This window comes from Physeter macrocephalus, chromosome 5, assembly GCF_002837175.3.
Source record: "Physeter macrocephalus isolate SW-GA chromosome 5, ASM283717v5, whole genome shotgun sequence".
NCBI classification, from domain to species: Eukaryota; Metazoa; Chordata; class Mammalia; order Artiodactyla; family Physeteridae; genus Physeter; species Physeter macrocephalus.
This window is the reverse complement of record NC_041218.1, coordinates 76,296,870-76,319,606: the sequence shown is the minus strand read 5'-3', so window position 1 is coordinate 76,319,606 and position 22,737 is coordinate 76,296,870. Positions and strand designations below refer to the sequence as shown.

General features: G+C 36.6%; 1 protein-coding gene across 1 annotated transcript in view; it reads right to left on the bottom strand.

Moving 5' to 3' along the window:
- The window catches only part of DNAH11 (dynein axonemal heavy chain 11), a 326,309-nt gene that overhangs the window by 267,258 nt on the left and 36,314 nt on the right, over window positions 1-22,737 (bottom strand). Inside the window, 6 exon segments of the mRNA XM_055085043.1 lie at window positions 2,542-2,934; window positions 3,087-3,191; window positions 5,260-5,455; window positions 6,024-6,148; window positions 6,465-6,602; window positions 13,414-13,530. Coding sequence (XP_054941018.1) covers window positions 2,542-2,934; window positions 3,087-3,191; window positions 5,260-5,455; window positions 6,024-6,148; window positions 6,465-6,602; window positions 13,414-13,530 — 1,074 coding nt within the window.

Sequence of the window (22,737 nt, the reverse complement as noted above, 5' to 3'; positions counted from 1 at the left end):
TCCCACATGCCGTGGAGCGGCTAGGCCCGTGAGCCATGGCCGCTGAGCCTGTACGTCCGGAGCCTGTGCTCCGCAATGGGAGAGGCCACAGCAGTGAGAAGCCCGCGTACCGCAAAAAAAAAAAAAAAAAAAAAGAAAGAAAAGAAAAGAAAAGAAAATATAAAGAGATAAAAAAAAAAAATTCCAACTTTATTCTCCGAGAATACCACTGCAAAACCTTGTATGTAACTATTTCTAGTCATGTACTGGCAATATTTTCAATGCACTGTAATCAACATTCATATATCTTACTTGTCTAAAACCCCCAGGTTAGTGTTTAGGGAGCCTACTTTCCTATTATCAAGAAAATGTATCAGAAGAAACTAATTGTAATCCGTCATCTGTCCTCCATGAGGCAGATTTGAACGCATAAACACTTGTAAGGATGTCCTGAAAGTCGCACAATAATTCACAGCCATCTCGGCAAACTAGGAACAGTCGAGGTCATGACTAAGTTAAGACATTGCTGAAAAAACAACTTTCCAGATATATACCTTCTTTACATGTCAGAACATCCCCAAGATTCCCTCAAGGCTACCCAGGCCTTAAAGGGAGACTTCAGAGGGAGCATGGCCCTGCCCAGACCTGATTTCAGACTTCTAGCCTCCAGACTGAGAGAGAATACATTTCATTGCTTTAAGACATCCATTTGTGGTACTTTGTTATAGCAGCCCAAGGATGCTAACACAGGCAGTCATCTAAGAAGGCAAAGTCTTTGTCTTAGCAAACTGTTACCAGTAGGGAAAATTAAAACTTTCTTACATGTTTCAGACAAACTTGGAAGTCAACAGAAACTTTGAAATCCCTATGAATTCTTTTCTTTCTTTTCTTGTTGTGACACATACTCAATACAGCATATCAAATGTACCACATCTTACTTTTCGGTGAGCAAGTTTGTTACTCTTCAAACCCTTTCTTCACACAATTGCAATGCCAGCCTATGCAAAAATCTGCCCTTGGGCAGGCATCTCTAACTAACGTGCCCCAAAACAAATCCTGTCTTTTCCCTGCAAAATCTGCTCTGCCATAGCCCTCCCCATATCAGTAAAGGGAAACTATTCTTCCAGCAGCCCAGACCAAAAACGTCAACGTCGTCTTAACTTCTCTCTCCTGACTGATCACAGCAAATCCTCTTGGCTCTGCCTTCAAAATACATCCAGCATACGACTGTTTTTTATCACTACCGTCTGGACCCAAGCCATCTTCACTTGGATTACAGACTCATCTCCTAACGGTCTTCTTGTCTACCATCTCCTGGCTCCCCTGTAGTTTACACTCAACAGGGAAAGCTTTTGAGCAGAGAGTCTCCATCTGCTATTTTCCCTCAGAGTAAAACCCAAAGTTCTCAGAATGGCCCGCTGATCCAGTGTGATGTGCCCTTAAGCCCTTTCAAACTTCATCGCCTACTATTATTCCCCCTGGAAATTCTGCTTCAGGCATGTTGGCTCTCTAACTGACCCTTAGACAAGCGACCCATACTCCTACCGTAAAGCTTGTGTACTTTGATACCGAGAACATCCTTCTTCCATTTCCCACCTAGCTCATTCCCTTTCAGTTCTCTGCAGAAATGCTACCTTAGTAAAGAAGCCTTTCTAACTACCTCATACACAATGTCCACCCCACCTGCCACTGCTTCTCTATCCCACCATCTCTGCTTTATTTTTCACCATTGCTCATGTGACCGATTGAAGATACTACTACATATTTGTTATTTTCTCCTTCTGTCTTCTCTAACTAGGATGTAAGATCCAAGAGGCAAGAGACTTTTTTGTTTTATGCTTGTTTCTCTGCCTTCTGTTCTTTTTTTTTTTTTTTTTTTTTTTGCAGTACGTGGGCCTCTCACTGTTGTGGCCTCTCCCACTGCGGAGCACAGGCTCTGGACGCACAGGCTCAGCGGCCATGGCTCACGGGCCCAGCCGCTCCACAGCATGTGGGATCCTCCCGGACCGGGGCACAAACCTGTGTCCCCTGCATCGGCAGGTGGACTCTCAACCACTGCGCCACCAGGGAAGCCCTCTGCCTTCTGTTCTTTGTTCTTGTTTTATTTCTTGTCTTCTCTTACACTGATAACCTTGGAATACTGCCTATCAACTGTTGTAAAAATTCAAGTACTTGTTATAAGGAGAGTAACTACTGTTGCCACCCTCAGGAGACGGCTGAAAGGGTTACAGGAGATGAGGTAAACAAGATGGATGACACAGAGAGGCATTCAGCAAAACAGGAGATAACTATGATCAAGGTAAGGACCCCATCTCTAGCCCTTCTGTTTCATCAAAAGATCTCACATTCCTATGTCTTCCCTCAGAAACGACCACAGCGAGGGCCACAGAAATAACAGACAAATAACACAAATTCCTCCATTTTCAGTGCTTAACAAAACCATACCTAAAGTTCTTTTGGGCCCAGGAAAAGAGCCCTCCATTATTAGGTTACCTATTTTTTCTCTTTTCTAAACTAAGTGAAAGGATCTGCTATAAATTTCAAAGCCTTAAAAGCAAGTACCTCAACCAAGTTGTGTATCTTGCAGCCATCTTCCTGGATTAGCTTGTATTTTTTCGTAAACAAATCACCCTTGTCCTCCCAAGTTAAGGCGGTCTCCCGCCTGTGTTCTCTCCTGGGAAGGAGCGTGCACGCTACCCACGCCCGTGTCGTCTGCTGAATCACTTTGACGTTGTTCTGCGCATGTTCCACTCTGCGCTCCAACTCTGAGGTGGCCGTCTTCATCCTCTCGATGTCCCCCCAGGAGTCATCCTGCCATGTCAGCGATGTGGCGGCTGCCTGCAGTTCCTCATCCACAGCCCTCAGCTCTTCCTCAACCAGGGGGTATTCAACTTCCAGAACAGTCTGTCTCAGCTTATTATATCCTTGCACAAGAAGTTCAAGATTTCCAATGCACTGATTCAAAAGAAAACCCCAAGACAAAAAGTGCCACATGTGTTAAAGCTACTTTCTCTTGGAGGCATGGAAGTATCTTAGGTCTACATGTTAATAATTAAAATTCAAACTGTTTCTATTCAAAATCCGCCCTAATATCTGAAAACACAGACCTTTAGAAGAGTGCTTCTTTTTCTGAAGACGGCTAAGGCTGAATCCGGTATGTCTGATTTCTTCAACATCAAAAGGTATTTAACTTCTCTTAATACGGCCACTAGCTATTAAAAGAAAAGCAAGGATTATTTACATGATTTAAGAATATCATTCTATTTTTAAAATCAAACGCTTAAAATTTCATCCAATGATTACAATATTTTCAAACTGTCAAGGCAAAGGGGCTTTTGTTTCTTATGCTTTTTGAAAGCAACAATCATACATTCCATATGATGCAGAAGTATAAATAATAAAGGTAGAAATCATTGTCTATGGCCCACTGTCAGAGAAAGAATTCAAGCAAAAAAAGAGCAACATATACACGCCAAGATCTGAAATGGGAGGCCATAAGCCGACCTCGGTCTTTTCCAAACACCGCTAGCTCTATTATAATGCTTGTTTTGAAAACACAACATGACTATACATGAAGGAGGATTGTGAACATGCCGCAAGTTTTGTCTCTGCTTATCTGCAGTTTCATCGGCAATTAACGGCTAGGTAAATGCTAAAAACTGCATCCAGCTGAACAAAAAGGCTTAGGAATATGCAAAATGCTCATATGCACACACCACAAACATCCACCAGGTACCTCCACTCACAGGTGCGTGATGAGCCAGCCCATCCAACTTCTGGTGGCACAACTTTCTGTCTGGTTTCAAATGACCTTCTTTCCACCACCTCACAGTAATGCACAAGTCATAACGCACTTCCCTGAGCAAACTTCAGGTCTTTGTCAAGGGAAAGTACTATATTCATTGGAGCAGTTATATATTACTTGACCATTTAAAACGTATAAAACTATGCTACTGTTCTTCCTAAGTTCCTTTTTTTGTTTTTCTGTTTTTATTGTTATTTTTTAATTGGAGTATAGTTGCTGTACATTACGTAAGTTATATGTGTACAGTATAGTGATTCACAATTTTTAAAGGTTATACTCCATTTATAGTTATTATAAAACATTTGCTATATTCCCCGTGTTGTACAATAATATATCCTTGTAGCTTATCTTATACCTAATAGTTTGTTCCTTTTAATCCCCTACCCCTATGTTGCCCCACCCCTTCCCTCTCCCCAGGAGTAACCATTAGTCTGTTTTCTATATCTGTGAGTCTGCTTCTTCTGTTATATTCACTAGTTCGTTGTATTTTTTAGATTCCACATATAAGTGATATCACAAAGTATTTGTCTTTCTGAGTTATTTATTTTTTTAAAACGTATCACTGACAAAGTTTTTGAGTACTGTACCCTAACCCTCATTTTCCCCATCACCAATGTACTTTTTATTGTGCAGTCTTTCATACTGCAGTGAACTTTAGGAATGCATATGTCGTGTTGTAGCAAAACTGACTGTAGCCCTAAATCACAGTTTCTGAGGAAAAGACCACATAACATGCTTTAGAAGGTAAACCAGTTGACTTCCTTAGGCTGTCACTCCATAGGTTCACTAGTACAATATATGTGGTATGTTTATAATCCCTTCAGGTAGAATTGTAGGGATTATCCCTAAAACATCTCAGGAATTCAGTTTCTATAAATTGGTTTTATGAAATCAGAAGGAAAAGCAAACCCTCAGTCCTCCAGGTCACATATTTATGTACCTGTGCTGAGGTTAATAAGAAAAACTAAGTGATGCAATTCTTTGTAATATTTCAGGGAAAGAGAACAGAATTTGAGTACAGACTGTGACTATTAAACTCAGTGAGGCTAACTTTCACCTCCTAGGCATACAGTTGGACTGCCATGAGACAGGGCAAGAAAACCTAAGCTAGAAAACATCTGATCAAAGACTAATGATTCTATTCAATTGAGTTAATATTTATTAAATGTTACCAAGTGCCAGACACTATGTTAGACACACAAAACACAAAGATGAAATCCAACGGACCCTACTCTCAAGTAACTCATTACCCAGTAAAGTGGGAGTGGCAAATAATTAGACAAAATAAGAAATGATTAATATAGAATTTGGTAAGCAAATCCCTAAAACAAAAACCTATTAGAAGTTGTTTTTAGTTATAGTCCTTGTAGCACTGACATTTTCCCAAAATAAAATACAAATGAATGGAGGTATGAGGAATATTCTTATAATAAAAAGGGCATCTACGAAACATTTAAAAAATATCAAATCCCTACCTTTGGGTCAAAGTTGACACTGAGAAGACCACTTATGGCACTGAATTTAACCAAGGGTTGATTCAAATTGAATTCACAGATTTCATCCACATTACTTTTCCATTCATTATAGATACGATTTTCAAATTGGTCTAGCAACGCTGTCATCTCAATATACTTCTGATAAACCAAGGCATCATCAGGACATTCCAAGAATCTGTAGGAATATGTTTTTTATTTTTTACTTTTCTACACATTAGATAGATCTCAGCTTAGCTACTTTACAGTAGTATATGATAGAAATAAGAAAGTACACTATAAAAATCAGGAAGAAAATCAATAAAGGTCAAATAATGCTTCTGCACAGTCTGTGCCTTAAAAGATATAGTTATGAAATAAATGGAACTCCAAACATTTTACTAAATGCAAACAGCAACAAGTTATCAATTCCTACAAAGAAAAGAGAAAGATACAAAAGTCTGCAAAATAACAGGAGTGCTAGCTATTGGAGAAAGGAAAAACAGTAACAAAAAGCTATCAACATATTGTGGGTGAAATGGAAAAGTGAAAAAAGACCTAAAAACATGGAAATATATGAAGTTCTAAGTCCTATTAAACATACTCCCAAACCATGGGGATAAATCCCTCTCAATGAGCCCAAGCAATGACATGAGTTAAGTAAGGCAGTGACTCTTTAAGTGCTAAAATGAACAGCTCACTACCCTATATAAAAATTGCCTGTGTCACAGGGATAATGTTACCACGAAAGAAGGCTAACTACTTACAGATAACGGAGAGATGCAAAGTTTGACCAAAACATTTGAAGTCGGTCCACGACCTCTTTAGCCCATTTGATATTTCCTGAGGTAAATGGCATATTCTTGTTAAGGACTACATTTCCTTGTTCAATCTGCAAATTGATATTGTGGTGAAGAGGATGAAAGGGAACATTTAATCAGGGTACACTCCAACCTTGTAGGCAATTGTTCATTTTGGAACATTTACAGTACAAATATAAAGAACATACGTGCAAAGTAACCTGATTAGTAGAAGAGTTACTGTCCTAAAGCAGGTTCTTCATATCCATAAGGAAATCAATTACATAAAAGCATAAAAATTTTAGGGCCTGTATCTCCTCTTCAGGTATCATTCAGTGGAGCTCTACTTGACACCCTGACCAACAATATGATACTGTGGGTGTGTCAGACTTTATCCCCCCCACTCACCTGTTTCACGTGTTCATCATACAATTGCTTACACATATCCAACTCTGCACTGAACATGTGCACAAGTGTGCTGTAACGTGGGCTGAAAATTTCCATGACAACTGGTTTCTCAAGGAAATTCCCAAATACAGTCAAAAGCTATAAAAATCAAAGTGAAAGAAAGGTTAACCACCGTGGGTTTTTAATACAAATACTCGATTCACTATTTCCTCCATTAAACTTCCTACCTGACTAGATACAAAGCAAAAATCTAGATCCCTGCAAATATCCTGCAATGTCTTCAGATTGAAAGCACTTTAGCATCTCGCTAAAATTTCTGTGCATCCAATAAAGCAAATTCTAAATGTAAAGCAGTTTCCCTTCCTCAGCAGAAAATGAGGAGTCAGAAGCGAACCACTGTCTGTTAGAAACCCCTGATCACAGCCGACACCCCTACTTCCCGTTGGACACCAGGAAACGTTGTAGAAGATGCTTTGCAGATTTAAGAACAGAAGCAAGATTGCGTACTTCTTATTTGCTCTTCCCTCCTACACATATACTCTTTAGAATAAGGAAAGCCATATCAAGGACCTCTAGGTCACAGATGAATAATTATACTGTTATCCTGTGATAAACCATAATGGAAAACAATATGAAAAAGAATATATAACTGAATCACTTTGCTGTACAGCAGAAATTAACACAACACTGTAAATCAACTGTTCAATAAATTTTTTTTAAAAACATACAATTTGAGGAGAAAGAGGAAAGCTATAAAATTCCCAACTGTTAAAAAAAAAAAAAAGAAATCATCTTCATATTTGCTAAGTGTAATCTGCTATATGTCCTCTAGACTTAGAATTTTTGTTTGCCAAGTAACATCTTATGGAAAAACCTAAATGAACTTTTTGGCCAACCCAATAAATCAACTATACTTCAGGGGCTTCCCTGGTGGCGCAGTGGTTGGGGGTCCGCCTGTCGATGCAGGGGACACGGGTTCGTGCTCCGGTCCGGGAGGATCCCACGTGCCGCGGAGCGGCTGGGCCCGTGAGCCATGGCCGCTGAGCCTGCGCGTCCGGAGCCTGGGCTCCGCAACGGGAGAGGCCACAACAGTGAGAGGCCCGCATACCGCCAAACCAACAAAGAAACAAACTATACTTCAGCTATACTTTTACTTTATAAAATAAATTTTAAAAAAATAGTTACACCGGAAGCATCAGTCACAGTGACCGTCCTGCCCATGGCCGCCCGTGTTTTGTACCACAGGACCCAGCTACCCCCAACACAGCAGCTGGGGCAGCAGTGGCGACCTGTTCCAAGGACAAGCACTCCACAGGCTGACAGTTCCTTCAGTGTCAAAGTACTGGTTGAAACCAATGCCTTGAGATAATTGGAGTCTTTCCCATTAAAAGAATGAGGGCATGGCAGGCTGAACCTATGCCGGTAAAATTTACGAGTGAAAAGAACCTACAGTTGAACCTTGACAAAACGAGCTTGAAATGCGTGGGTCCACTTTTACACAAAACTTTCTCAATAAATACACTGGTAAATTGTTTGGAGAACTGCGACACTTTGAAAATTGTTCTCAGACAAGACAAACCACACTGCCAAGAAATACCAAAAAATTTAAGAAAAGGTATGTCATGAGTGCATGAAATATATGTAGATACTAGTCTAGCCCTACACAGATATAAGGTGTTATTTAAAATCAAATTAATAATGTGTTAGTTTTCTGTTTTATAACTTTGCTTTCAAAAAATTACACTACCATACAGTATGCCTTTCTCTCATAATTGGAGAAAATGAATACCAGCCTATCATCACACGTGGTTTTTTAAAAATGTTTCCAATATTATATTATGAGTATGACTGTAATACTTTATGCCATAAACATTTTATAATGATTCATTCATTAGTGTACAGGCTAGGCTCCGGTGAAACAATCCTACTGATTACACTAGGTTACCATAAAGCAATCATATTGCTGCTTCTTTTTATCAATGCATGAATCATTACACCTGTAAATAAATATGAATTTTTTTCACATTATCTTTTCATTTCTTTATGTCTAGTGTTAGTAATACATAAGATCTACAGTGTTTTGTATTGTGCAAGGCAATATTGATGTATGTACTGATGATTCATCTTGTAAACAGATGACATAAACTCATGGTATCGATAGAATACAGCCTTGTAAATATGTTTTCTCTTCCTTACCATTTTCTTAATATCATTTTCTTTTCCCTAGCTGACTTTATCGTAAGAATACATTATATAATACATATACAAAATATGTATTAATCGAATGCTCATTATTAGTAAGGCTTCCGGTCAACACTAGGCTACTGTTAGTTAAGTTCTGGGGGAGCCAAAAGTTAAACAGTGATTTTCAACTACATAGGTGGTCAACGCCCCTAACCCCTGCATTGTTCAAGGGTCAACTGTACCAGCGAGCAGAGGAAGCCAGTGAGTAAGGGGACAGAAAAAGCAGACATGTGAACTAAGACAGAATCACATGACCAGTAAGGAGAAGTATGTAGGTCCAGAACTCCCTCCGCTCGGTCATCTCAAACTAACCTTGACTCCCTGTTTCCACAAAGCTGAGCTGTCTGGTGAGCCTAATCTTGGATTTCTATTTGCCTCCTGTCTTGTCTTCTGCCCCACGGGGATTCTCCTGTGCATCAGTGTGAGACAGCTTTCTTTGCAAGCAAAATAATGTAATAAACATACATATTTTTGTACAAGCAATGTTTATAGAATGCTGACTAGGTGCCAGGCACTATATTTTAAGGGTGTTAAAAATGCTGTTGTTATCACATGCTCCAGATAGGGAAACTGAGTTATGGGAAGGGGATAACTTGCCCAAATTTTCACAGCTAGTGCAGAGCTGGCATTTGACGTGGACACTGGGCAGTCTGGCACCAGAGCCTCTGCTGCCTTGTGTAGGAACTCATCAGCCAAGCTTCCATTTTAAATTGCTATTTTGTTATTTACTTACTCTATGTGGCCTTCAGAAAATGTTAGCTATTTGGTCTGTTATATAGATATTTTCTCTGAAATAAAAGGAGATAGCTTCTCAAAATAACTAAATATCATCAAGGTGACAGAAAACCATACACTAAGGTTTGTGCCTTGTTAGTGATGTTACATGGCAAAAGAAAGAGCTTTGTTCTTCCTCTCAGAAAACTACTGGGTGTTGCCACAATTTGTTTTTATTAAAAAACAGCATCATTGTAAACAATTTGTAAACATTTCCAAAAACTATACTTACTAAAAAAATCAACACAAGGAAAAAATTATACAAACTGAAATGTAAATCTAACCATATCTTAAGAGGCCAGTTTAGACAAACACACACTGGCTTTTCTTCTGGTAATATCAATTATACCTACTGTAGAACTGTTGGTGGGAATGTAAATTGGTGCAGCCACTATGGAGAGCAGTATGGAGGTTCCTCAAAAAACTAAAAATAGAGTTACTATGTGATCCAACAATCCCATTCCTGGCATATATATCCAGAGAAAACTTTAACTCAAAAAGACACATGCACCCCAATGTTCATAGTAGCACTATTTACAATAGCCAAGACATGGAAGCAACCTAAATGTCCATCGACAGATGAATGGATATAGAAGATATGGTGTATATATACGATGGAATATTACTCAGCCGTAAACAAATGAAATAATGCCATTTGCAGCAACATGGATTGACCTAGTGATCATCATACTAAGTAAGCCAGACAAGAATCATATGATATCACTTTCATGTGGAATCTAAAAAAATGATACCAATGAACTTATTTACAAAACAAAAAGAGACTCACAGACATAGAAAACAAACTTATGTTACCAAAGGGGAAAGGGGGAGAGGAGGGATAAATTAGGAGTTTGGGATTAACATATACACATTAGTATATATAAAATAGATAACCAACAATGACCTACTGTATAGCACAGGGAACTATACTCAATATCTTGTAATAATCTATAAGAGAAAAGACTCTGAAAAAGAATATATGTATATATGTGTGGGTATATATGTGTGTGTATATATATATATATATATGTGTGTATATATATATATATATACACACATATATATAATTGAATCACTTTGCTGACCACCTGAAACAAATCAACTATACTTCAAAAAAAATTACTGTAGAAACTACTAAATATATAAAATCTACTTAGTTAGCTGTTACCTAGCAAAATGCAAAGTATTAACTTTCTTCTTACAACCACTGTTTTGTTAACTTTGGACTTGATGTTCACATTCTGAAGTAAACATTGCCTCATACATTTCACAAAGAAGTGTACTCCAACTATAGTAGGGAAACACATTTCTTTCACAACATTCTCTTTCAAGCCCTTATCATATCAACCTCAACTGGAACCATACCAGAAGCTTCCCAGCCATATCTCATTTTGACCACCTGATACGCTTAGTGGGACTTAAGTCCAAGTGTAAAATAGGAAAGACAGAGAGAAATATTCTTTGGGGAGGTTGTAAAGCCAGAAAGTAGTAGTAAACAGTCTTAACCTTTTATGCAGTATACATTACCTTAATTTTTCAACATCCCAGATATATAAAAATTACCCTCCAGGATAAGAATAAACGTCATTTGAACTTCCGGTTTCCTTGTCACATTGGAACTAAGAGTTTTTTTATGGAGAGTACAGACATTGTCCTTCATATCAACCTCAAAAGATTCAAGATTGATTCCCAATACATGCTTTCTTCCCAAATATCCCACTGGAGATCTGTAAGGTTTTACCTTGATTTTCTTCTACTTCTCAGTTTCATTATGTAATATTTATATTTTTCCTAGGTTTGTCTTTTTCAAAGATTTTTTTAATTTGTTGCCACTTGAACCATATATATTTCACAATTTTCTAGTTTTCTATTATTTCATCTAAAGACTTTTCTAGGCACTTATCTTACATACTTCAGTCTCCCTTCATATAGAGAAACTGTGAATTTTAGAAAGTCATCCATCAGCATGTTGTTTTAATTTTTATTGAGTGCCAACCCTGTAGGGTCTGAGCCACAGCTTTATACTGTTTGGTTCCAGGGCCCTTCCTGCTCATGTCTTTGCCAAGAGCAGGTACTGAATCGTGGTCTTCAGAGAACAGTCTGCAAGTATTTATTCCCTGGGACACAAGAGTAACTGGTCAGAGTTCATCATCCTGTACCTATGGTAGACATCATTTTCTCCCCTAAATACACAACCCTGTAATTTTTTTCTTCTGCCACAACTCTTGCTGCAGTTATCTTCATCTGTGTGTCATTTCAGGACTCTGACAACCAGTCAGCCGTCCTAATGTCACAGTTATTAAGTGCCTGCTTTATACAAGGCATTGCAGAAGGTGATCTAGATATAACAAAAACTCGAAGATGATGTCCCACCCCTGGAGAGCTTGTAAGGGCACCATCTCATGTTATATTTTGCAGCAGACAAGGTACAAATATGTGGAAAGTTAAAGAAACAAAATACATGACAAAAGAGAGATAAAATTGTTTAGAAAAAATAACTGGCCATGTACTAAAATAGAATCCATATGAATGGTTGTGAGAAGGGGAAGGAGAGAGGTTTGAATTAGAAAAGGTAGGAGCCTCTGTAACCTCTGTAAATGAGATTTCATTCTACATTCTTTCTTGCAGTTATTTCTAAAAGCAAGAAAGGAGGTCCAGTTACAGAGAATACGATAGACTACTATGTAGTCACTAAAAATAATATTGTTGAATTCTGTTATAAAAGAAAAATTTTTATGATTCAATGCTTCCTGAAAGGGTTACAAAAAGATTACAAGGATCAGAATATGTCATTTTTTGCAAAGAGAAATATGTATGTATATCTAGTCAAAGAAAAGAAATGGCAGTAATAAATACAATAGTAATTTCTGAGAGATGGGATGACAGGTGGTGTTACTTTATAACAACAGGCTATATATTTCAGCTGGCAGCATCTCAGTTTCATCCAAGGGCTCTTAAGAGAGAACTATTTGAGCCTCGTGACTTCTCTGTTAAAACGCTTGATGGGGGTAGAAGACACTAGCCACTTAACCGCCATCTGACCCATTTATTTGAATTTTAAGATCAAAATCAAACAAGTACCTCCGACAAAGTCTGTGCCTGTTATATTGTTTTGCACTGCCATCTTCAATGAATTGTGTCCGTGATTCTCTGGCTGTGTTTCTGCTGACACTGAGGTCTCATTCCTCTTTGGGGATGTCATCTAAGTTTACGCTTGACTTGCAATTCTCTTCTTTGACAAGCAAGTTTCACAAGGTGCCCCGATTACCCACGTTACAAGCTTTCCACTTGGGAGGACCCTCAGGATGCTTTTCTTTTCTGCAACTATTCATACATCTATACTGTATTTCATCAATTCTATGACAAATATTCTTTCATGTTTTAACACCTCTGAAACTAGACTACATTATATAATCAACAGCATCATAATTTTTGGGCAGCATATTCTTTTGTTGATAAACAATGGTATGTCTGATAATCAACGGTGTCTTATGCCTGATGAAAAACAGTGTATAAATTGCTATTTATTTCAGTCAGATTAATAAAGTGGGCACATGAACCCAACCTATGTAAACAATGGCAAAGGAAAGAAATTCTTGAGTTAACAGAGAGTTTTCACTTTTCACTGTAGCTTAATTTTGAATTGATAGTTCACAGGCCATACCAAACTTGCTCTAAAGGTAATGAAAGCTGAAACAATGAATTCAAGCAACGATCAATAGTCAAGTGTTCTAAAACTGACTTTGTCCAAAGTAAACTTCATTATTCATTAGTGCATTATTCAAAGTTTATAATTCAGTGAGCTTCATATGAAGAGAATGTGACTAATTAATAGTTTACCTGGATGAGAAAGGAATGTGTTCCCTCTTTTCATCCAGTAGTCTTATCCACTAGTAAAACATTTTTTCCTGATAACTTCTTCAGAACTAACCTTAAATGCAGCTTCCAGACCATTGCAGTTAAAGAAAGCTTCACAAAGAATTGTCCCGAGCCTTCTGTCAAAATCCAAAGTTTTGGACTTAAACACAACATAATCACTTTCAAATTCCTATAAAATTCAAAATAAAATATTAGTTTACAGGAAAGAATCCAACAGTGAAAATATCAACCACAAAAGTGTGACACCTCTCTCTCTGTGAATGAATTTATTTTTCATAGCAGGATTCCAGGAAAGACAAAGAGCTGTATCTGACTAATTATTCAAGTGGCAGCCTTATAGGAGCACTGAACATTTAGCACTGTCAGCTCACATTTCCACAATCCTTTTCACTGGCTCAGACCCCAACATTAGTACGTTGGCCTATCACTCTATCCTTCTCCATACTATTTTGATTATAAATGAAAAAGCAAAGCTTTTCAGAAAAGAAAAAGGAAAAAAAATAACCAATCTTATTATAACTTTAGTCCATCTATATGTTTAAACAGGAAGTTTTTTATTTTGTTTTTCATGGAGCAGAAACACTATTTCTTCAAGTGAGAACTAAAATCCACAGGTCTGTCTGTAAGAAAGCATCATTAGTGATACAGACAAAACATAATACTCTTCCTATTTTCCCAGTTTCTTATTAATATGCAGTTAACAACCCCCAGTTTTCTCCTAATACATAAACACCCACTCCCATAATTACAAAGAATGAAACAGTGAAAGAATAACCATCATCTGCACAGCATTACAATTCAGTCTTCAGTGAAGTCCCAGAAATTCAGAAACACTTTGGGCTTCCCAGTCAAACCGCCCCAGGAGTGCACGCCACACACTTAACCTAAAGAAGTCCTTTGTTACCACCATAAACTGAGCCTCCTCTTATTAATAATATTAATGACAGCTAACATTTATTCAATTCTATTCTAAATGCTTTACATTATTAACTCAATTCTAACCACATGATGTAGGTAATATTTTTCCATTTTGTAGGCAACAAAGTAAACTCAAAGAAGTTTAATGCCCACAATCTTACCCCTAGTTAATGGCAGGGCCAGAATTTAAAGCCAGGTAACCTGGCTCCAAAGTCCACACTCCAAGCATGATTCTGGATGTTTGTATGAAGGAATGCACCTTATGCTGAATTGAACACACGTTATAAAACAGTGTAACGGCAAAGTTCTAGAGCACTATGTGTCATATACAACAATGTCATGTTTAGCATCAAGAGGAAGTCTCCACTTACGAAGTAGGGCCAAACAGTCTCTTCATTCAAGGCTCACTGACTTTTAAAAGTAAACACAAATGCCCAACAAGTTGTAAACAAGCCTAACTTACTCTTCTTCTCAGTATGGCAACAAAGAACATACCACTTAAGATCCTCAAAGATTATTTGAACAATCAGCAAATAATATCTCAGGGAGAGAACAAACGTTCATTTCCATAATTGATCTCTCTCCTCTTTTTTGTCACTCAACCTGAATTCAGAACTGCTGACAGAACTTCTCCCCTAGGAAGTCCCACAGATAATTCAAATTTATTTTACACAAATCGGAACTCATCATCCTCTCTATAAAGCCACTCCTCATTCTGTAAACCCTAATAGAAACTTTGGCAATCTCTTTCACTTCTTCCTCTCTCGGTCAACTGCTGTCAATCTTTCCTCCTAACTACCTATTCTTCATTAGTCCAGGCATCACCCTCCAGATCACCATTACCATTTAGCTGGATTTCTGTTAACCATTTTCTAACTACTCTCTTTGCCTTTAATCTCATCTCTCCCATCATTCTCCTAACTGCAAGCTAAATAAGCTTTCTAAAATAGAAATCTTATATCACTCTCATACTCAAAATCCACCATTATCTCAATTCAGAATCCTAATTTCTTAGGGTAAAGTCTAAAAGTCTTAACCTCATCTACAAGCCCTTTGTGATCTTGACCCTACTTACTGCTCCCAACTATTCCAGTACCTCTCCCCCTCTCATACACTAGGATCTAGCCACACCTGCCTTATACTCATTCTGTGTGTGTGTAATACAATTTTCTGCTCATCACTTTCTTTTCACCTACTCCTCACCGGCTTCATTTCTATTTTTTTTTTTTTCAGTTCCATTTATCTTTTAAGTATTGTCCCAGTTTCCCTTCACCTCCTCTGGAAAGGAGCCCTTCACAAATGATCCCATAGTACTCTGTACTTTTCATACCCTAGCACTAAGCACACTGTATAATTGCCAACCTGGATTCTCCCTCTGGATTTTAAACTATGAGTATAGTAGCCAGGTTTCTTTTCACAGTGACAGTGCCAATATTTAATGAGGTTCCCAGCAAAGAGCTGTTTCTCAATACTTACTGAAGAATAAATAATATGCTGGTATTACTAAAAACCATTTTTTCTATATTGTAGAAACTCCAAAATTGCCCTTATTAGTGACATGGGAAATTTTGAAGTTTTAGCTAGAGAAATGTCATGGTCTGATTTAGCTCCTAAAAGGCAATCAAGTGGCTGTGTGAAGAACAGACCCTGATGGAGCCAAGACAGGGGGTGAAGAAGAGGTTTAGGAGCAAATGCAATAACCCGGGTCAAACATGAGATCTGGGTATATTTTCAGGGTTTATGATAGAACCTGATGTTTATCATAAGAAAAGAGCAAGATCATGGATGACTCCAAGGTCTTGTACTAAGTAGTACATTATATGGACTATTTAATGAGTTGGAGAAGACAAGGAAGAATAGGTATGGGGAGAGGTAAAGCAGGGGTTCAGTTTTGCATGTTGGTGACATCTATTAAGTATCTAAGTGGAGATGTTGAGTAGGCAGCCGAATATATGCTATGTGTTTGGGATTTAGGAAGGTCCTTTCCATTATGTAAAATATCCTTTAGGCTTTTGGTAGATACTCTTTATCAATTTGAGGAAGGTCCCCTCTATTCCTATTTCTAAGAGTTTTTATCATGAATGGATGTTGAATTTAGTCAAAAATTTAATGCATCGAAGTTTTTAAATTACTAAACTATCACAAAGGAGGCAAGAATATACAATGGAGAAAAGACAGTCTCTTCAATAAATGGTGCTAGAAAAACTGGACAGCTACATGTAAAAGAATGAAATTAGAACACTCCCTAACACCATATACAAAAAAAAACCTCAAAATGTATTAAAGATCTAAATGTAAGGCTGGAAACATAAAACTCTTAGAGTAAAACACAGGCAGAACACTCTGTGACATAAATCACAGCAGTATCTTTCTGGATCTACCTCCTAGAGTAATGAAAATTAAAAAAAAAAATAAACCAATGGGACCTAACTAAACTTAAAAGCTTTTGCACAGCAAACGAAACCATAAACAAAATGAAAAGACAACCCACAGGAGAAAACATTTGCAAGCTACTGACAAGGGATTAATCTCCAAAATATACAGACAGCTCATACACCTCAATATCTAAAAACCCCAAACAACCCAATTAAAAAATGGGCAGAAGATCTAAACAGACATTTCTCCAAAGAAAACATGCAGATGGCCAAAAAAGCACACGAAAAGATGCTCAATATCACTAATTATTAGAGAAATGCAAATCAAAACTGCAATGAGGTGTCCCCTCACACAGGTCAGAATGGCCATCATCAAAAAATCTACAAACAATAAATGCTGGAGAGGGGGTGGAGAAAAGGGAAAACACTCCTACACTGTTGGTGGGAATGTAAATTGGTACAACCATTATGGAGAACAGTAGGGAGGTTCTTTACAAAACTAAAAATTGAACTACCATATGATCCAGCAATCCCAACTCCTGGGAATATATCCAGAGAAAACCACAATTCAGAAAGACACATGCACCCAAATGTTCATTGCAGCACTATTTACAATGGCCAAGACATGGAAGCAACCTAAATGTCCATTGACAGAGAAATGGATAAAGAAGATGTGGTACATATATACAATGGAATATTACTCAGCCATAAAAAAGAATGAAATAACGCCATTTGCAGCAACATGGGTGGACATGGATATCATCACACTAAGTCAGACAGAGAAAGACAAATATCATATGGTATCATTTATATATGGAATCTAATAAAAAAATGATACAGATGGGGAATTCCCTGGCAGTCCAGTGGTTAGGACTCTGTGCTTCCACTACAGGGGGCACAGGTTTGATCCCTGGTCAGGGAACTAAGATCTTGCATACTGTGCAGTGTGGCCAAAAAAAAAAAAAAAAAAAAAAAAGATACAAATGAACTTATTTACAGATCAGAAACAGACTCACAGATTTTGAAATCAAACTTGTGGTTACCAAAGGTGAAACGCGGAGGGAAGTGATAAATTAGGAGATTGGGATTGACATACACATGCTACCATGTGTAAAACAGATTACTAATAGGAACCCACTGTATAGCACAGGGAACTCTACTCAATATTCCGTAATAACCTATATGGGAAAAGAATCTGAAAAAGAATGGATATAAATATGTATAACTGATTCATTTTGCTGTACACCTGAAACACATTGTAAATCAACTATACTCCAATAAAAATTTTAAAAAAGTTTAATGCATTGATTAACACAATTGTGATATTTTTCTTCTTTCACCTGTTAATATCGGGATTACACTGATTTTCAAATATTGAACCAGCCTTGCATCCCTAGAACAAACCCCCTATGGACATGGTGTAGAATTCTTTTTGTATACTGTGGAATTCTCTTTGCTAATAATTTAAGGATTTTGTACCTATGTTTATGAGGGATAAGAGCTTACACTTTTCACTTCTTTGCACTGTCTTAGCTGGTTTTGGCAGCAGAGTAAAACCTACTAGCTTTATAAAACAAATTGGGAAGTGTTACCTTCTCTTATATTTCTGGAAGAGATTGTGTAGAACTGGTGTCACAGGTATAACTTGGTGACATTGAAGGTTTGGTTCCAGACCACTGAAATGAAGTGGTTACCACAATAAAGCAAGACACATGAATTTTTTGATTTCCTGGTGTGTATAAGAGTTATGGTTACACTATACTGTAGCCTATTAAGTGTGCAACAGCATTATGTCTAAAAAATGTATATACCTTAATCGAAAAATACTTTATTACTAAAAAATATTAACAATCTTCTGAGCCTTCAGTGAGACACAGTAATAACACCAAAGATCACAGATCTATCACAGATGACCATAACAAATAAGTTTGAAATATTGTGAGAACTACCACAATGTGAGAGACACGAAGTGAGCAAATGCTATTGGAAAAATGATGCTCAACACAGGGTTGCCATGGACCTTTGATTTGTACAAAAAAAAAAAAAAAAAAAATTGAGGTGTGCCTGTAATTCTTAAATATTTGGTAAAATTCTCCTAGGAACAACCTCAGCCTGAACATTTTCTTCGAGGGAGTTTTTAATCACAAATCCAATTTCTTTAATAGTTACAGCGTTATTCAAGTTATCTCACTCTCACAAGAAAAAATTTATGTGTGACAATAGATGTTAAGTAAACTTACTGTGACAGTCATTTCACAACATATACATGTATCATATTATTATGTTGTACACCAGTGGCCCCCAACCTTTTTGGCACCAGGGACCAGTTTCATGGAAGACCATCTTTCCACAGACCAGGATGGGGTGGGGGATGGTTCAGGTGTTAAAGTGAGAGATGGGGAGTGGCAGATGAAGCACTGCTCGATCGTCTGACACTCACCTCCTGCTGTGCTCCTTGGCTCCTAAGAAGCCGTGGACCGGGGACCTGTTGCACACTAAAACTAATACAATGTTACATGTCCATTATATCTCAATTTAAAATATTTATTTCATATTGAGTTGTGGTAGTTCTAATTTTTTTAGGAATTGGTTCATTTCATCTAAGTTATCAAACTTATGTGTGTAGATGTTATTCTTTTGTTTTTTGGTATTCCCCATTATTTTTTTGATATCTTTTGAGGATGTAATTGTAGCTATTTTTTACTCCTGATATTGGTAATTTGTCTTTTTTTCTTTGTAGTCTTCCTAGAGCTCTGTCTTTTCAAAGAACTAACTCTTACTTTCACTGACTTTTCTCTATTATTTGTTTTCAATTTCATTGATTTCTTTTGAAGATGTAATTGTAGCTATTTTTTACTCCTGATATTGGTAATGTCTTTTTTTCTTTGTAGTCTTCCTAGAGCTCTGTCTTTTCAAAGAACTAACTCTTACTTTCACTGACTTTTCTCTATTATTTGTTTTCAATTTCATTGATTTTTGCTCTTTACTTCTTCTGATTATTTCCTTTTTTCTGATTGATCTGTATCTATTTGCTCTCCTTTTTTTCTAGGTTCTTAGGGTGGAAACAGATTATTGATTTGAGATTTTCTTCTTTTTTAATGTATGCATTTAGTGCTATAAATATCCCTCAGAACTGCTTTAGCTGTTCCCACAAATTTTGATATACTGTATTTTCATTTTCATTCATTTCTCTATATTTTATTTCTCTTGAGACTACTTCTTTGATTCATGGAATATTTAGAAATGTGATCTTTAAGTGTTTAGAGATTTCCCTGTTAGGTTTCCATTATTGATTTCTAGTTTGATTCCACTGTCATCAAGGAACATACTATGTAGGATGTCATATCTTTTAAATTTGTTGAGGTTTGTCTTATGGCCCAGGATATGGCATATCATGGTACATGTTTCACAAGCACTCGAAAATAATGTGAATTCTGCTGTTGTGGCATGGAGTGTTTTATAAATGTCAATTAGATCCTCTTGGTTGATGGTATTGAGTTCTTTTATCCTTGCTGATATTTCATCTAGTTGTTCTTTCAATTGCTGAGAAGGAAGCACTGAAGTCTCCAACTAGAATTGTGGATTTCTCTATTTTCCTTCTCAGTTCTACCAGTTTTTGAATCACATATTTTGCTGCTCTGTTGTTTGATGCATACACATCTAGAATTGCTATGTCTTCTTGGTAGATTTACCCTTTTATTTTATCATTACATAATGTCCCTTCCTGGTATTCTTTTGTTTTTTTTTTTTTCCTGCTATGAAGTATACTTTACCTGATATTTATATAGCTATTACTGCTTTCCCTACTGCTATCCTTTGATGTTTGCATGATATGTCTTTTTCTGTTTACTTTTAATCTGCATATATGACTATATTTGAAGTGAGTTTCTGAAAGAAAACATACAATTTGGTCACGTTTTTTAATCCACTCTGCTAATCTCTGTCTTTGTATTGGTGCACTTATACCATTTACATTTAATGTAATTATTACCATGTTAGGGTTTAAGTCTGCCATTTTATTTGCTGTCCATTTGTTCTGTTTTTTGTTTTTCTGCAACTCTATTTGAAATTTTTTAGCATTATATTTGATGTACCTATAGTGTTTTAAGTTTGTCTCTTTATATTGCTCTAGATATTACTTTATTACATTATATATACATCAGTTATCACTGTCTAATGTTGCCATCTATCATCAGTTCAAGTAAAGCATAAAATCTTACCTCCCACAACCAATGAGTCAAGGAAGAAATCATCTAGGAAATTAAGAATACATTGAGACAAATGGGGAAAAAACCCAACATACTCAAACTTAGGGAATGCATCAGAAGCAGTGTTAAGAGAGAAAATTTATCACTGTAAACACATACATTAAAAAAGAAGGATCTCAAATGAATAACCTAATTTTATACCTTATAGGAGTTGAAAAAGAGCAAACTAATCCCAAAGCTAGCAGAAGGAAGAAAAAAAAATCAAGATTGGAATAGAGATAAAGAAAGTAAACAACAGAAAAATAGAGAAAATCAACAAAACCAAAAGTTTGCTCTTTGAAAAAAAAATGAAATTGACATTTAGCTAGATTGACTAATGAAAAAAGAGAGAAACCCAAATTACTAAAATGAATGCTGGGTAATTCAGAAATAAAAAGGATTATAAAAATATGCTATGAACAAGTGTACACCAAACTCTATAACACAGATGAAATGAACAAACAGAAACACACAACCTACCAAGACTGAATCATGAAGGAAAGAAAAACTGAATAAGCCTATAACTAGTAAGGAGATTTAATCAGTAATCAAAAACACTTCAACAATAACAAAAAAGCCTAGGACCAGACAGCTTACTGATGAATACCACCAAACATTTCAAGAAGAATTAATACCAATCCTTCTCAAACCCTTCCATAAAAAATTAAAGATATAACTCATCCTATGAGGTAAATACTGCCCTGACACCAAAGCCAAATAAAGACATTACAAGAAAACTACAGACTGGTATTCCTTATAAATAATGATACAAACACTCTCAACAAAAAGTAGCAAACAGAATCCAGCAGCATACTAAAAGGATCACACACCATGACCAAGTGGATTTATTCCCAGAATGCAAGGATGGCAAATAAAAATCAATGTCAGTAGACCACATTAATAGAATGAAGGAAAAAGACCACATGATCATCTCAACTGATGTTAAAAAAAAAAAAATTCAACACCCTTTAATGATAAAAACACTCAACTAACTAGAAATGGAAGGAAACTTCCTTAACATGATAAAGACCATCTATGAAGAACCCACAGCTAACATACTCCGTGATGAAAGACTAAAAGATTTCCCCGTATGATCAGGAACAAGGCAAGGATGTTCCACTTCCACCACTTCTATTCAACACTAGCTAGGGAAACACTAGCTAGAACAATTAGGTGAGAAAAAGAAATAAAAGGCATATAAACTGAAAAAGAATAAGTAAAATTATCTCTGTTAATACATGACATGATTTTATACTTAGAAAACTCTAAAGATTCTGCACCAAAAACAAAACAAAAAACAAAACAAAACCACTATTAGAGGTAATTCAGCAAAGTTGCAGGATGCAAAATCAACATGCAAAAATCAGTTGACCCACAGCTAACATACTCCGTGATGAAAGACTAAAAGATTTCCCCCTATGATCAGGAACAAGGCAAGGATATTCCACTTCCACCACTTCTATTCAACACTAGCTAGGGAAACACTAGCTAGAACAATTAGGTAAGAAAAAGAAATAAAAGGCATATAAACTGAAAAAGAATAAGTAAAATTATCTCCGTTAATACATGACATGATTTTATACTTAGAAAACTCTAAAGATTCTGCACCAAAAACAAAACAAAAAACAAAACAAAACCACTATTAGAGGTAATTCAGCAAAGTTGCAGGATGCAAAATCAACATGCAAAAATCAGTTGCACTTCTATACGTTAGTTACGAGCAACAAAGTTAGATCCTTACAAGATATACAAAAATTAACTCAATGTTTATCAAATACCTAAATGTAAGAGCTAAAAGTATAAAACTCTGAGGAGAAAATACTGGAGAAAATCTTC